Source organism: Corythoichthys intestinalis, chromosome 13 (genome assembly GCF_030265065.1).
Source record: "Corythoichthys intestinalis isolate RoL2023-P3 chromosome 13, ASM3026506v1, whole genome shotgun sequence".
In the NCBI taxonomy this organism is placed as follows: domain Eukaryota; kingdom Metazoa; phylum Chordata; class Actinopteri; order Syngnathiformes; family Syngnathidae; genus Corythoichthys; species Corythoichthys intestinalis.
The window spans coordinates 39,319,635-39,337,719 of record NC_080407.1 but is presented as its reverse complement, the minus strand read 5'-3'; the positions used below and the strand labels follow the sequence as shown (position 1 = coordinate 39,337,719).

At 37.2% G+C, this 18,085-nt stretch overlaps 2 protein-coding genes across 4 annotated transcripts in view; both read left to right on the top strand.

Annotated features, from left to right (window-relative positions):
- Positions 1-18,085, top strand: part of LOC130927694 (E3 SUMO-protein ligase ZBED1-like) — a 287,791-nt gene that overhangs the window by 135,568 nt on the left and 134,138 nt on the right. The window lies entirely within an intron of this gene.
- Positions 1-18,085, top strand: part of LOC130927668 (oocyte zinc finger protein XlCOF6-like) — a 59,803-nt gene that overhangs the window by 23,001 nt on the left and 18,717 nt on the right. For 2 of the 3 annotated variants that reach the window (XM_057853614.1, XM_057853612.1), the window contains exon 2: positions 7,999-8,067. The exons of the other annotated variant lie outside the window; for it this stretch is intronic. In XM_057853614.1, the coding sequence (XP_057709597.1) occupies positions 7,999-8,067 (69 nt within the window). The remainder of the gene's footprint in view (positions 1-7,998; positions 8,068-18,085) is intronic. 3 annotated transcript variants of the gene reach the window in all.

Below are 18,085 nucleotides of genomic sequence, written 5' to 3'. Positions count from 1 at the left end.
TAGATGACGGGGAGTAACTGTGTATTGTTTTTTGTAAAAATTACAGTACAGTAAGACCAGTGCTTGGGAACAGGAATATTATTTATTGCATACTGTAAGGATTTCCAAAATCATAAGATGTAAATAACTGAGCCGAATAAAAGAAAGGAAAGGTTTGTGAAACATTTTATTTTTTAATTAAGTATAATTTCTGGGGGGCGGGTGGATGTGTCGTATTTGTATCTATTCTAAATATCTAAACATATGCCACTATCTAGTGTATAACAATGCGGAATGAATTTAATGAAATTCAAGTGATGATATTTTTCAAGTCATACAAGCTGTTATAAATGTTCACACAAGAATTCTTATTGTTTACAAGATTTTTTAAAAATACTTAATGTTTAGACTGCATGTGCAATTTTTAAATTGAAAGCTGGTAAATAAATTTAACGAGAAACTGTTCATTTGTATTCCATGCATTGATTCAAATTTTCAAATTATATAACAGTTTGCTTGGGCGAATTTATCGTCATTTATCGTTATCGAGGTAAATCTGCTCAATTTATCGTGATACGTACTTAAGGCCATATCGCCCAGCCCTAATCACAATACAGCGATTATCGATATATTGGTCAGAAATTGGATACATGACATTCTACGATACAACTGTTGAAACGAAGAAAAAAAAGATATTTGAAAATAGAAAAAATACTGTTTAAGTCATTTATTAAACAGTGACACCTTTTCTGTGCAACATTGCTGTAAAATATAAATCTACTGCAAATTGTGCACCTGCACATATAGAGAAAACAAACCACAACCGCTTGGAGAGATGATGAATGGCACCCTTAATTTCTTTAAAGTTTTAAATCTTCAAAAAAAAAAAAAAAAATTAAGTGCCATAGGTGTCAGCAGTTGAGCTTGGAGTGGGGCAATGATAAAATTGGTGGGTCTTTTCTTCGTATATGACCTTTGTTGATTGATTGATTGATTGATTGAATTTTATTTCGAAAACATGCATCACATTATGGATATACAAGAATACAAACAAAACATAAGATTCGAAAAGGAGTAGGAAGAAGTAAAAACTTATATGAATCCTACCCCTTTGTCCGCTACCTACTAATCAGCATGAATCAGACAAAACAAATACAATTCACAACAGTTCAATAATGCCTAAAGAACAATTGTTGGCATCACTCAACATTTTCTCAACATAAATACTATAATTCATTTCTATAATTACAGAAAACAAGATCTTTGTATTTTCTCTTAAACACGCTCAAATTAGCGCTTTTCTTTAGGTCCTCAGTAAGTTTATTCCACAAGTCCACACCTAAAATTGAAAGACAAAAACTCTTTTTTTGTTGTACGGTGGTATTGCTTTTTGAAATTTAACTCCCCTCTCAGATTATACCCTCCTTGTCTATTTGAAAACAAAATTTGTATATTTCCAGGTAATGCGTTTTTCCGTGCCTTGAACATGATTATGGCCGTTTTGAATTTGACTAGATCCAGGAATTTTAACTGCTTGGATTCCAAGAACAGTCTATTTGTATGTTCGAGGTATTTAGCCTTGTGCACTATTCTTATTGCCTTTTTTTGAAGTAGCACAAGTGACTGTAAATTGCTGGGATATGTATTGCCCCAAACCTCCACACAGTAGCTGAGGTATGGCATTACTAATGAAGAGAACAAGATATGGCGTGCTTTATAATTTAAAAAGGGTTTCGTTTTGTTCAGTAGTCCAACACTTTTTGCCAGTTTTGTTTTTATGTGCTTTATTTGTGACTTCCAATTCAACTGTTCATCCAGTATTACACCTAAAAATTTAGTCTCAGTTACTCGCTCAATTTCGCTATTGTCTATAATTATCTTTTCTGTAGTTTCTGTCTTTCTATTTCCGAACAAAATATATTTAGTTTTTTCCATATTTATTGATAATTTGTTTAGCGTGAACCAGTGATTCAGATATGTTAATTCAGTCATTACCTCATGCATCAGATTCGTTAAAAATTTTCCTGAGCATAGGATGCTGGTGTCATCTGCAAAGAGTAGAAATTTTAATTTTTTAGATGTCATACATAGGTCATTGATAAATAGTATAAAGAGTTTTGGACCCAATACAGAGCCCTGTGGTACTCCAACTGTAATGTCCGATAATGATGATCTGTAATCACCAATCTGTACGTACTGCTTGCGATTTCCCATGTAACTTTTTAACCATTCCAGAACAATGCCTCTAAACCCGTATCTTTCCATTTTCCCTAGTAATATATCATGGTTTATTGTATCGAATGCCTTTTTTAAATCCACAAAAACACCAACTACGTGATTACTTTTGTCAATACAACTAGATATTTCTTCAGTAAGGTCAATAAATTGCAAGTGCAGTTGATCTTTGTTCTCTGAACCCATACTGGCTTTCCGACAAAATACTGAATTTTTCCAAGAAAATTTTAAGTCTCTTTTCGAATAGTTTCTCCAGTATTTTTGAGAACTGGCACAATAAAGACACCGGGCGATAATTGGAATATAATTTGCTGTCACCTGATTTATAAAGTGGAAGGACTCTGGCCGTTTTCATTTTCTGTGGCAAAACTCCAGTACTAAAAGAGAGGTTGCAGATGTAGGTTAGTGGATTTACTATACTATGTATTACTGTTTTTACAATCGTCATGTCAATCCCATTGCAATCAGTTGAAGTCTTCTTTTTGAATGTATTTACTGTATCAATAACCTCCTTGTTTTCCACCTTGCTTAGAAATACTGAATTTGGATTTCTTGAGATATTTTTAAAAACAGTTGGATCAATGATCTGATTTCCCCCAATAGACCCTACCCACGTGACGTCACAACTCCGCTCTCCTGACTGGTGCCGCCCACTTGTCCGTCAACACATCGTGTTGACCTGTTACGGCTACGTACATTCCTCCTATTTACGGCGTGTTTTTCTGCTCGTTAACATTAATAATCAAAATGGTGAAGGCATGTGTGGCGGTCGGTTGCAATAACAGAGAAGATAGACGGAGAGACTTGAAGTTCTACCGGATTCCGAGAGACACGGAGAGGAGAGAGCGAGATGGGCTGCTGCAATTCGACGAGAAAACTGGGCTCCAAACGATTACCACAGATTATGTAGTAGTCATTTTATATCTGGTAAGATGCATTTAATATATATTTAGAGGGTTTTGGGCTGACAACCACAATTAAGATCATTGCTAGGCTAATCGCCGACAACATACACGTATGTATGTAGTGAGAGTGCTATCGCTAAACCATATAAACATTAAAAGCCCTAGCTCCATTGACAAATGACATGAAATACATTAGACTTGACAGTGGATGTTAGCAAGAACAAAAGATTTTGAATTGAAAATTTCGTAACTCACCTTCCGAGCACAAGATTCCTGCCGAATTTTCATGTACGAGGACCTGTTCCACCCAACCAGCAACGTAGCATTTATAAGCCTCCAAGCTCTTAAAGTTTTTCAAACTTTCGTGAGAATAGGCTGATTTTGTGTGGACAAGATATTTGTAAATATCAGGGTCAGGCAGAGACGGCGAAGGCAGCCGGTCAAAAATCATCGATTTAGGCATCAAATATGGATCTGGCGACTGTATAGAACGAAGCTTTTCCACATAACGCCTTTTATGCAACACATCCAGTGAGTTAACGGCATCAGAAAGCACTGGTCTTCCATGAAATGCATTTTAAATTCCTCGATCAATTGAAACCAATGCTAATACAGAGACAAAATGACGGACAAGTGGGCGGAACCATACAGCGAGCACGTGGTTTTGTGACGTCGGTGGGTAGGGTATATATTCGCAGCCAGCTTCTCCCCAACACTTACGAAATAGTCATTGAGTTCCTCAACTATGTCTTCCGTCTTGCTAATATGTTCGTCCTCCCCAGTGACGTGCGGTCAGGGGAGGCAGGTGAGGCAGAGCCTCACCTGTCATCATGACAAAAAAATAATTATAGCATCAAATTTATATTAATATTTGTCCATTGCTCTTTATGTATGACTCATTTCAAACATTTTTTATAGTCAAAATCGCTGAATTTGCCCATTTCCTGTTCAAATAACGAAATGAAACGAGAGGTGCGGCAGCAACGAGTGAAGCCTCACCTCTGATTGCGCAATCCATAACAAACTGGGTTGATACATGGAATTGGAGCATGCTGGTTGCCGTACATCTGCATGTCGCCATTATAATGTTTCCAGATACGTTTATTTGACCTGATTTTCCACAGTCTGGCTAATGTCTTTAACCCTTAAACTGTGTGCGTGTTTTGTGAAGAATGCTGATGAGATATGAAATAACCAGTAGCCAATTGAATAAGCTACCCTTTTTGGTTTCTATATTTGGAAATCTGACACTAAAGGAGTCAGTGTCTCACCAACCATGAACCTCACCGCACGTCACTGGTCCTCCCTAAGGAAAATGTTTGGATAGTCTTGATTAGTTGTAGTGTTCCTGATTAAATTATTAATTAATTTCCACATACCCTTTATGTTATCTTTTTGTTTTTCTAACTCTTTAGTATAATAGTCTTTTTTAAATAATTGCAATATGGTATTTAATTTATTTTTATATTTTTTATATTTGAGTTCTGACTCTTTTGTTTGTTGTTTTATAAATTGTTTATATAGCAAATTCTTTTTCTTACAAGCATTTTTTAGACCCTTTGTGATCCATGGTTTATCATCATTTTTCAAATTAAACTTACTTCTTCTTATTGGACAGTTTTTGTTGTATAAAGATATAAATACCTGTAAAAAGTATTCGTAAGCATCATCAACATTTTTCTTGCCATACAAAAATTCCCAGTTAAACTCTTGCATCTCATTTTTGAGAGAATTTATTGTCTCTTCTGTTCTACACCTTGAATATTTAATTGTTTGTTTTGCTTTTTGTTTTAGTACAGCACAGTCATATATAACGAAGATCGGCAAGTGATCTGAAATATCATTGATCAGTAATCCACAGTTAAGACTGCTTCCCATGTGGTTAGTGAAGATGTTGTCAATCATTGTCGCACTATGAGCAGTTATTCTGGTAGGCTTGATTATCAGTGGATATAACCCCATACTAAAAACGGTCTCTATAAATTCGTCAGTTGTTTTATCTTTTCCTTCTTTGGACAAGTCAGCATTGAAGTCACCACACACAAACATGAACTGGCTTGTTGTAGAAAACAAATTCTCTAAACTGTTCCTGAAAATGTCCATATTTGAATTAGGCGCACGGTACACACAACTTATAATCACATTTTTCTGTTTTTCTAAATACAATTCCACAGTCAAACATTCCATAACATCAGGAATAGTTATTGTCATATCTTCTCGTATCTTATATTTAAGATGTTTATCTATGTACAATGCAACACCTCCTCCTTTTTTATTTGTCCTGTTTAGAAAAAGTGGCTCATATCCATCAAGAGGAAAATCTGTTCCTTTTTCTGCGGTGATCCAGGTTTCTGAAACTGCTATGACACCAAAGTGTCTTTTTAATTTATTTAAATAAGTTTTAATGTGTTGGTAATTAGCGTACAAACTTCTTGCATTAAAATGGAGTATTGACAGTCCATCCTCTTGAGCAAATGATCTTTTAAACTGACTGACTGTGTAGTAGCAACATTTGTTGCATAGCTGGTCCAAAAAATTCAAATCAGGATCAATATCTTCATGTATGTTCATTTTAATGCGTGTTCAGTGGATTATGACCTGTGGTTACCTGAGGGTGGCGCTGTGCTGTTAATACTTATCCAACTCCTCAATGTTTTTGATGATGAGCACCTTGGCATCTTCCTGAGCTCCATTCAGCTTAATAAAGACTTTGCAGTTTGCAGTCCAAGTTGATTGAATTTTTCTTTGTCTTCTTAAGATTCGTGCTCTTCTGGCAATGTCCGCGTTTTTCTTTGTGAGGTGCTCGTTCACATAGACATTTGTTCCTTTGAGCATTTTGCCTTGTTTGAGCAAAGCATTTTTGGACTTCCTGTTGACAAAGCGGATTATGATCGCCGGTTTAGCATCATTTCTTGCTTTTTTGCTTCTTTGCTTTTGTTGCTTGGTTTGAGCACTTCCACTATCTGCTTCAGCATTTAAGATGTCAGACTTGCTCAGTCACAGTCTTCCTCACCTTAAAAACAACAAAATAAAACAAAAAATATTAGCTACTTCATAGCTTTTGAGTTGAAATCCTGATTTCTTTTTGTGTTGGAATTATTGAACTAAAAAAATATGAATTGAATGTATAGAAATTACAAATGCAATAATTACCTATTTTTAATATGTAGGCTACATTAATTATCATGCACATCACTTTATATATCTTGGAACCTATTCAAACCATTTATATAGCTTATTGTATCAAAATGACAGTAATAACAGTTTGTGTAGTAAACTAGATGGAAAGTGGTTCTCAAATAATATCAAATAAATTGGTAAATTCATGTGGGCTTGTTATATATTCATTTTCATCCAGTTTAGGGTCCTGGTTTATTTTATATCATTCAACAGCAAATGTCATCAAAATAATACATGTAAATTAAAAAGTCAATTACATTGCAAAACTTTCTTACCTCAAGTGATGAAAGCGAAGCTCACAAACTCCGGTGACCACTATGTCACCAGCTGCCAGTGAAACTTATTTTTCTTAGACAATTCTTGCATACAGCAAAGTCCTTGTTCACCTTACTTCCTTTCTTGTTGGTGTAAAATCTAAAGTGTTTTCCCATGTGTGATTTGTAGCAATATTTTTCTCATTTTTTCCTCCACCGTTCTCACGGAGCTTTTTTATTTTTTCAACCCACTTGGAGCTTCCTCTCTTCTTCTCTAGACGACTTGTGCGCACTTTACCCTCACCGCCACTCCCGAGCGCCCCCTAGTGGACCGCCAAGGAATTGCTCAACAAACATTGAGCAGTTTACAGCATCCGTACTCCATTGTATGGCCAATGTTAAATAAAAGTATCGATACTTGGCGGGAGCATATCGATAACCGATCGGGTTGCAAAATATCGCGATATATCGCTTTATCGAGATATTGTCACACTCTTAGTTTTAAGTGTTGGATGGTGCGTCTTTACTCACGAGAGATAATGGCTTGTCATCCAGAATGAATTCTTCGGCAATGACTCTTGTTATTCCCTGGGCTTTGGGACTGTCGAGTGCATTCGTCATGCATAGCAAAAGTTTCTGCCAGTATTAGTTGCGTAGGACCTTTCTTTTTGTCTTCGGTTTTCTTAACATACTTCTTATGTTGTTTTTGGTGGTATTTCACTAAATGCTTGATTAGGTAGGTTGTATTAAAACTTCTTACAGCTTTACCCCCACGCTTGACTTTATTGTGGCATATGTTGCACTCTGCCTCTTCGTCTTTGTCGTCCTTTAAGGTGAAATGATCCCACACAGCTGACATTTTTACCGATAAAGTCTCTCTGTAAATTGGGAGACGGTAATGTAGTGTGTTGAAGGTGTGCCGTAAAATGTGGACCGGATTTTAGGGAAACCGAAGCAAAAACTGGAATGGATTATGTAAATCGGTGCGCTGGAAAACACGGACCGGACTTTAAAAAAAAAAAAAAAAAAAAAACTGGATCGGAAGTCTGGATCGGAATTTTTCTGTGTTGGCCGATCCGATACCGATGCACATTTTTTTGCCCATATCGGCGTCCGATCTGATCCAAATATCAGATCGGGACATCTCTACATGTAGCATACGTTTGACACGTTTAGTTAGGTACTGCCACAGACTGTCGAAGCTCTAATATTAAAGATTATGGGAAGGGTTGGGACAGTTTATCAGGCTTATAATGTCCCGTAAATAATGTTACAGTAGCATAGGTACTGTATTTCCACAGGTTTATAACATCCTTTAAATAAGACTTGTCCCTATAATTAGCATATTTTAGCAGGCTTATAAAGTCACTCGTAATGATATTCTACTCATTTTTAATAGGCTTGTTACGTCCTTTAACGGTTTTTCCTTTCTCTGCCATTGACAGCTGAAGACGTCCCATCCATTTTGAGTGGGAAGACCTCCCATGCACTTCAAATGGATCGGATGCCAACTGGTGAAAAACTCATTGAACCGCTCAGCAGAGGGATGAAGAGAGCAAGATGATTAGACGTCTTTTACTATCAGTAGAATTGAGAGTTTAATATTGTACTATAGGTGGCAGTTTAACCCCTTCTTGCCAAATGCATCACATTTGATACTCTCAAAATCATGAAATTAAGTGTAATTAAGGATTTAATCTTTCCTTTAAAAAAAAAAAAAAATATATATATATATATATATATATATATATATATAGAGAGAGAGAGAGAGAGAGAGAGAGAGAGAGAGAGAGAGAGAGAGAGAGAGATCATTGATGCAAGTCAACTCATGCATCTGCAGGTTCCATGAGAAAAAGATTTAGCAAGGGTTAAGGATATTAGAGCGCTTATTACACCATTTTTTTTACATATTTGAAAAAAGGTTTAAGACCTTTTCAAATTTTGTGATTCTCTGACAATTGCCTCATATTGCAGGAATTAAGGGGTTAACAGACTTTTTGTCTGCTAAAAAGTCGTTTTAAGACTACTTACTCCATTTCATGCCTATTTGAAAGTCATACTGGGGAAAAGACTTAAACCAGACTTCATAATATATGATTATGATGCCGATGCGAAAACTTACTAAAGACCATTTTAAAAGAAAAAATTTAAGGACGTTATAAGCCTGTTAAAGATGCTACCTCTAGTAACAGTACTATTTAAAGCAGGGGTCCCCAAACTACGGATACGGCCCGCGGCCACATTTGGTCCGGCCCCCTGAACAAAAAAAAAATTTTTCAATGGTGTTATTTATTTCCTGGCTTATTTCTGTGAAGAACCCAGGGAGGGTTATTTGGTTATTATCTATTTAATTAATAGTGTCATTATTACTTATTATTATATTGTATTATATTATATTATTATTTTTATTTTGTTTACTTTTGTTCCATGAAGAATCCAGAAAGGGTTATTTGATTGTGGCTTTCTGAAAAAAAAAATACATTTTTACTAGGGCTGTCAAAATTATCGCGTTAACTGGCGTTAATTAATTTTTTAAATTAATCACGTTAAAATATTTGACGCAATTAACGCACTTGCCCAGCTCAGACATATTTAAATGTCACTAGAGTGAAAGGCCCACCTGTTAATTGTGTTTTGCGGAGTTTTGCTGCCCTCTGCTGGCGTTTGGGTGCGACTGATTTTATAGTGTAAGTAATTATTGCCATCAACAAGGGCGGGCTACTAGTTTATTTTTTGATTGAAAATTTAACAAATTTTATTAAAACGAAAACATTAAGAGGGGTTTTAATATAAAATTTCTATAACTGATTTAGAACTGATTTATTGGTCTAATAAACAAATACAGTCCTTATGTACCGCATGTTGAAAATATATATCCATCTTGCGTCTTATCTTTCCATTCCAACAATAATTTAGAGAAAAATATGGCATATTATATAGATGGTTTGAATTGCGATTAATTACGATTAATTAATTTTTAAGCTGTAATTCGATTAAAAATTTTAATCGTTTGACAGCCCTAATTTTTACATTTAGGCACTCCTGCAATCGTCACACCTTTTCTGTTACAAACTGACCCTGGCCTCTCATCAGAGAAGGGAAAAGTTATATGGCCCTCACAGGAAAAAGTTTGGGGACCCCTGATTTAAAGGATGGTAGTCTATTACGGATATAAACAATATATTTTTGACTGACTTGGAGAAACAGAGCTTAAGACCTGCCACATGAATTTTATTACCTTTTAAAATACTTTTTTTTTTTTTTTTAAATTGTGACAAACTATACGGATAAGGGATCAATGATGGCAGGAGAGGATAAAGCACAGCAACAAATCCTCTGATCTGTTCTTTGGATGTCTTTGAAAGTAAATAGTGACATTGAGAGCAATCAAGAGTTCAATTATGTGAGGAGACCGATGAAGTTAATTTTTTTTTTTTTTTTTTTTTTTTAAAGACATTTTAGACTCCATGCCTGTAGGAGGGCACAGTCTATACATCTTCTCAAGCCTTCAAACTTCGGGAAGGTTGGTCTGGGCGTGCCTGAGATCTCCATTGGACATGCACTCTTCTGCAAACTGTGAAATGGCATTTTAGGCATTCTGTTACATATCAGTGCTAAACAACAACAGCAGCAAAGTTTAGAGAGAGACTGAAATCTTAAAATCATTACCTTTAATACCAAAACCCCACAGCTACTGTTGTCCTTTTGCTTGTTATGGGGAACAGTTTTGGTAGTCCAAGTTTCTATTTGGAACTCACGGCCCGCCAACCTCAAGAAGTTCCTAATTATTGTTTTACAGCCATAACAATGAACATTGAACTTTTAACTTCCATATTAACATAATACCAAGAATTAAAAACTTTCTGAAGCTGTTACCTCCAATTTTCTTTGAATCTTTGCTATTTGATAAATACTTATTGTTCCCACTGACTTCATCCGACAGCCAGCCGTTGCCTTTCAGTGTATGGAAAGACGTGTCATATAATTTATACGGTCCAACGACAGCCTCCACGTTGCCTTGGTCCTCTGCAGCCCACAGTAATTTAATGGAAAAGTAAACAGAACATTGTTAAATTAAAAAAAAAAAGTAATTATTTACGCCACTTGACCAGATGACCATCAGGTCAGAATTATCTACTGAATAGGCCAAACCACCATCATGCTGATAAACTGTGGTTGGCCAGACAAATGACGATAGAAGCGATAAAGGATTTGTTCTATATATTTTACGAGCGATAATTTATACATGTGTCCAGTCCTATATCCAATGCGTGATGTTTTTTATTATAAAAGAGTACTCACTCTGGCCATTTCGAGCTTGGCTCCTCCGCTCCTTTGGTTAGCCTGGGGTGGTCTCTTCAGAGCCAGTCTCCGTCCTCTTTCTTGATATCTCAAGACATTTACGTGGCTGTGCGTGTATGGTGGGCACCGCATCTGCTTTCTTGGTGGGCACCACATCTGCTTTCACCAGCAATTTCTTAGCAAAACCTGATTTCATTTGTCCATAGTTCAAATAGCTTTCAGGTGTAAAATGCGCACCACACAAAACCGTGCCAGAGGCTGGGTCTGCAAAATTAGCCCTCTTAGCATGGACAAACGTTACTCATTGTCTGCGTAGTCCAGCTCTTTTTCTCGTGTTCGGAACTCATGGGTACTACATTGCGACAAATGGCTATTTGTACACCACATAGCACGACAGGTTCGAACCATTCTAGCGATTTTTTTATAGAACACGAACGCAACTCTCTCTTCGATAAACAACGATGGCACCTGCCTCGACCTTTTGTTTCCTTGTTGTGACGTCTCCGCCCCATTCGGCTGTTTCCGGAATACCTTCGGTAATGTTCGTAATTTTCGATCTATTTTTGATAGTTACTCATGAATGTGATTTATTTTTTTTGTTAAGTTTATTAATATTTGTTATCTTGCCACTAGACATGTGCTGGTTATCGGTTTCACGGTTTACCGTGGTGTGAAAACGTCGCGGTTTCAAAACCACTACAATTTTCCGTCAGACCGTAGTACGGTATTCGCTATTTTTCTTGTGTCAAAAATGCAGCCAGAAGCAGCTTGGCGCAGCAGCGCTCACCCCCTCCTGTTTGTTGCTGTGTGTGAAAGTGACGCTATCGGGTAGCCAGCCAGCTAACCCAAAAACAAATACTCCAAACATAAGGCGTACTGTTCTTCAATTTATTGAGCTCTCAAATCGTGGTAAGTGTAATATACAAAATGAATACATTTAACACAATTAGATTTTTCCACGTGAGTAGCTTCAACAGATTAGCACCATGTAAAAAGTTCGCCAAAAACAAAACACACATTTTCCTTTCAAATTCAATATACAAACTAACTAAAAGGTTACAAAGATGAATGTTAGCCTAGGCTTAGCTGGGAGGGCAACTTCGTTGAGTGTGACAGTCGCAGAGTGAGAAAACAATTTTGATTCACTTGAATGAAGGGGAAAAATGTAATAGCGTAAAAGATCGCTAATTGCGAAAGATGATCTTGCCCTAAGCACAAATCCACGTTCGCTGGATCAAGGAGAGGTCTCACTCCCAGTGTTTTTTTTTATTTTTGATGAAACCTTTCCACAACAATATTGACATTTTAACTAACTTATACATTTTTAACTACCCGTAATTTTCGCACTATAAGGCGCACCTGACTATAAGCCGCTACCCACCAAATTTGGCACGAAAACGGCATTTGTTCATAGATAAGCCGCACGGGACTATAAGCCGCAGCTGTTCTCAATGTATTATGAGATATTTACACCAAAAGATATTAAGTGGTAACACTTTATTTGACAGCGACACTATATGACTGTATAAGACCAAATTTTTGAACCAATTTGCCGCAATGCCTCATTGCTTCAAGAAGCTTCATTAGGGCATCACTGCTCCCTTAGGGGAGACAGTCAACCTCTGCTGCCACCTCCTGTCAACACTGTTGTCCAACATGCTTCCTAGCATGCAGTGCAGCACTACAGATATAAATAGCAATCAAAATTCATGTTCTGTGCTAATTATTTCTTCAGTTACTCTTCCAGTTGTTTTATTAATTGCAAGTTATGGTATTTGGTAACACTTCATTTGATAGTGGCGCAACATGACTGTACTTAGACAATCATAATTAGGATATGACACTGTCATGAGCGTTTATGAATGCTTATAACAGATGTCATTTAGTGTTATCTGGCAAATTATAACACTTTGGAATAGATGTAAAAGAGCCAAGCTGGACATAAATTGAATAAGTGACATAATTTGCAGGATGACACTTAATGACATCTGTCATAAGCATTCAGTAGTGCCCATGATAGTGTCATGTCGTAATTATGACATTGTTATGACGCCGCTGTCAAATAAAGTGTTACCTATTAACACAAATACATCAACAAATAAGCCGCACTGGACTATAAGCCACAGAATTCAAAATGAAGGAAAAAAGTAGCGGCTTATAGTCCGAAAATTACTGTAACTAACTGAATTCTTTATGTTCTTTTTAACACAAAGGCATGACATCATGTAGACTAGAGTTGACACAGTGACTGAAAATGGCGAAACTTCACTTAAGCTTTTCCACCCTCCCAAAAAAGTCATGCAGCATAAATTTAAAAAAAATTTATTCAGAAGTGTTTTTTTTTTTTTTTTTTTTAATAGAAATTATTTTGTTCTTGCTCTAATCTTGAGCAACTTGAGCTGTGGCTGTGAGTATAGTCTATAAGTTATATTTAGTTTAATTTTATTTAAAATATATATTTTTTATTGATTATTTATTTTAACAATATATTGATGTTCCAATTTGCAACTATGGTCTGAAAAAAAAATCCTGTTCAATGGAAAAAAGTTTGTTTTTTTTAACCCATACATCTCAAAACTTTTTTGAGCTATAATTGCAATACCTCGAAACCGCGGTATTTTTGCTCACGGTTATCGTACCGTCAAAATATCATACCGGCACATGCCTACTTGCCACATAACGGTTCTATTGATATCTCACAGCCCCTTAGTATTATAATACCCTTTAAGGCAAATAATACTGGATCCAAGAGCACATCCCAGTTGTCCTGATGGTCGTTCACTAATTTTGGAAGAGCTCCACGAAGTAGAAGAGTACAATTAGATAGACATTTTAGAACACTCACAAAAAAAAAATTTGCTGTTGCTTTTTGTCCTCTTATCCAGCCCATTCGTCTGAGGATGATATGCAGCTGTAGCACTCCTTTCAATGCCCAGGAGGGCACAAAGGTTATCGTTGAGCTGAAAAATTGATAAAACTGTAAATAAATCCAATTTTTAAAAAAAAAGGAAAACAACAACGCCAAAATCCCACTGTGAAAATATTTAAAGTGATCTTCTGACTTAAATACATGTAGACTCTAATAAACCACAATTGTTTTCTTGAACTAAAATATGTTGTTAGAAACACATAAAATGTTAAATCAATGGCAATATTTTATAATATTTAATCCATATTTTGACCGTTAGTTGGCGCCATGGTTTGCGGGCTCGCAGTGATGACGTAATTGGTATCTTTCCAAATTTGTAGCGTGTTAAACAATTGCTTATTGCTGCCTAAACTCGCGAAGTAAAATGCCACGATGTGCTGCTTTTGGATGCAATTTCAAGTCAAATGGAAACAAGTGGAGTGAAGTGAGTGGTCAAGGTGGAATTATTTTTAGTGAATAAATGTGCATAAGTCGAAGCTTCTCCCCCTTTTTGGTTCCTCTATGCACGTACCCTACCCACCACGCGTTACAACTGCTGCCCGAACATGTTTCCTGGATCCTTAGTCAAGTAAGGGATCCGTCTATTTTCTGAATTCGACGGTCCCGCCATGTCTGCAATATTGGTTTCGGATCTGTCCATTTTTTGATTCGTCAGTCCCACAACGGCTTTTCGGATCAGTCTGTTTTGTGGAATCGGTGGCTGCGACATTGCCATGGGATCGGTCTAATTCCTAATTGAGTAAATTAATTGAGTAAAAAAATGCGGATTTGGATTACTATTGTTATCTTTTATGTTGACTATTCTTCGTGGGAGTTTTCCCCAAATCATACTAAATAATTAAAGCACTATGGCACGCTACAGTGACGACAGTGACTCTGACGTGGACCTCACAACAATGTTGGGAGTTCGTCAGGGAACGCTTGTTTGCTTACTGCTGAGCTCCCGAGTGAAGAGTGGTCAAGGTGGAAATATTATTTTTTGGGAATAAATGTGCATAGTCGAAGCTTCTCCCCTTTTTGGTACTTCTATACACGTATCCTAGCTACCACGCGTTACAATGTACAAGACATGGACTACACAAGGTGTGCTCTTTGGGCTGTACTGTATGTAAAGCATACGACAGCTCTGGATGCTAACAATCTACATAACTGGGATAAGTTTGAAAACACAATATGCTTACCTTGAATATCTGCTAATAAAACCGGACAGCATACACTCTCGCTCTCAACCGGAGTTCCCAACAGGACTCTCTCGCATCACCAGTTTTGCCCAACTTTTGTCTTATCAGGTATTTGCTGCACGCATTTTTCCCTGAAGCTCGTCTTGTGAACAACCGACAGTGCTGTCCTGCTCTTCACTTTTCAGATCTGGTTCAAATAGGAAGGGTAGGACTGATGACATGATGGGAAAGCTAACGAGTGACACGCTGGAATTTCGGCCACGGGACCAGTGACGTCACGCACTGCGACGTAACAAGAATGGCTACCTGTCACTTAAAATAATTTTACAAACATTATTAAAACAAAAGCATTAAGAGGGGTTTTAATATCAACTTATTATAACTCATACTAACATTTATCTTTTAAGAATTGTCTTAAAAATAGAGGATCCCTTTAATGCATTCAGATACCTCACTGACAAATTCTCTTCCTTGGTCAGACAGGGTTCTTTGGGGGCAGCCGTGTCTATAAACAATTGAGCAGATCTGTTGTGCCACTTCTGATGCTGTTTTGGTTTTTAAAGGAAAGGCTTCAACCCACTTAGACAAATAATCGGTGGCAGTCAGAATGTACTGAAAGCCATCCTTGATTTTTGGGAGAGGCCCGTCAAGTCTTTCCCAACCAACTCCCAAACAGCAGGCCCATGTGAAAGGCAAATCCAGTATTTAACTTGTCTCTTACAGCTATTCCTACACAATCTGAGGAGCACCATGTTTCATCTTTGAAGTTTTTAACTTAATCAGGGTAGATGGCTCCCACCTTGATATGAAGAGAACACATGAAAACCTAATTTTCACACATGTCCAAATATTAAATACATGCATGAAGTTAAACAAAGCTACATCTAATTTTTCACCCATGTAATAAAAACCAGAAATATATTTCTTTATTTGGTTACACAACAATGTCACTTTAAAAATATACCTCAATGCTTTGTAATGGCTGTGTCACAGCCAAAGATTTACCAGTCCTCTGGCATCGGTCACATTCAGAGACCTTAAAACAAATCGTCATGAGAAACAGGTCAGGTTAATGCGATCTGAAATAGCTGACCAAAATTACTTTGTGACAAAATGCAGTAATAAATCATCACATACCCATCTGTCAATGTCCACTGTCATGTCATGCCAATAATATCTCAAGCACATTGAAGCTCTGGTTTTAACAGTGCCTGTGTGTGCACCAATTGAAGCAGAGTGTACTTCATTGAACAGTGACTGTGCTTCTGTTTGGGACTGGATCACCGTTCTTCTCCCAAAGAAGAACCGTCCTTCTACAATGAGCATTGATTGATCACATATAAACATAAATAACAAATATATAACTATATATATATAAATATATAATAAATAACAACACCACAAATACTTTGCCTACTCACCCTTCAGTTTGAACTTCTGCACATATACCAAATTAAATCAAATTTCTGAGATTTAGTAGAAACATTAGGGAATTCACCCCGAGACATGACATTGAAAATCTCCTGGAACCTCTTCTCCATATTGTTCACAAACTGTAAAGCATATGCACAGAAAGATAACTTTGAAAAAGGACTTCCAAATACTTTAATACATACACTCCCGAAAAGAATGGTTACCAGTTAAGCTTTTTTGAATTTTTTTAAATATATATGCCTTTCTCAAAATATAATGGCATAATTGGGTCACTAGCCATTTGTGAAATTTTGCCATTTTCAGCCAATGTGTCAACTCAAGTCTACATGATGTCATTTCTTTGTGTTAAAAAGAACATAAAGAATTCATAAGTTAATAAGTTAGTTAAAAACGTATTAGTTAGTTAAAATGTATATATTGTTGTGGAAAGGTTACATCTAAAAAAAAACATTGGGAGTGAGACCTCTCCTCGTCCAGCGAACGTGGATTTGTGCTTAAGGCAAGATCATCTTTTCCAATTAGCTATGTTTGACGCTATCCTTGATTCCCTTTCATTCAAGCTTTTTTCACACTCGGCAGCTGTGAGACCTGAAACCTCGACGTAGTTGCTCTCCTAGCTAAGCCTAGGCTGACATTCGTCTTTGTACAGTTTGTTAGTTTGTATATTGAATTTGAAAGGAAAATGTGTTTTGTTTTTAGGGAATGTGCTAACCTTTTGAACCTACTCACATGTGGAAGATTACAATTGTACAACATTTTAAATGTATTAATTTTGTATATTTCACTTACCACGATTTGAGAGCTCAATAAATTAAAGAAAAGTACGCCTTGTGTTTGGAGTGTGTGTTTTTGGGTTCGCTGGCTGTTCAGCAGAATAGCGTCACCTTCGCACACAGCAACAGGGGAAGGAGTGAGCGCTGCCGCGCCAAGCCACTTCGGCTGCATTTTTGGCTCATGAAAAATAGCGAATACCGTACTACAGTATGACAGAAAATTTTAGGAGAAATATTTTAAACCGCGACGTTTTCACACCACGTGAAATCGGTAACCGGCACATGCCTAGTCCATAACAATCCGCGCCCCCCTTAAGACTGGGGAGCTGTGACGTAGGGGCAAGCGAGTTGGGAGAATGGGCGAGATAGCAGGAGATAGCAGTTGCATTTCGTGGCAGCTTGCTGTTATTTTGTTATTGTTTTTCTTTATTATTGTTGCCACCATTAAGTGGGTAAGCCAATACCTACTCATCTCTTTCCCTCAGCGAGAGTGAGCGGTGGACAGCCGTCTTGGACGGAACAGCAAGTTTTAATTAATTGGCGCCGAGAGGCGGGGCCCAAAATAGAGCCTTGCTCTATTTTCAAAGCGCCGCTGCGCTAACGTCAACAATGCATCCAATAGACCCTACCCACGTGACGTCACAACTCCGCCCTCCTGACTGGTGCCGCCCAATTGTCCGTCAACACATCGTGTTTACCTGTTACGGCTATGTACATTCCTCCTATTTACGGCGTGTTTTTCTGCTCGTTAACATTAATAATCAAAATGGTGAAGGCATGTGTGGCAGTCGGTTGCAATAACAGAGAAGATAGACGGAGAGACTTGAAGTTCTACCGGATTCCGAGAGACCCGGAGAGGAGAGAGCGAGATGGGCTGCTGCAATTCGACGAGAAAACTGGGCTCCAAACGATT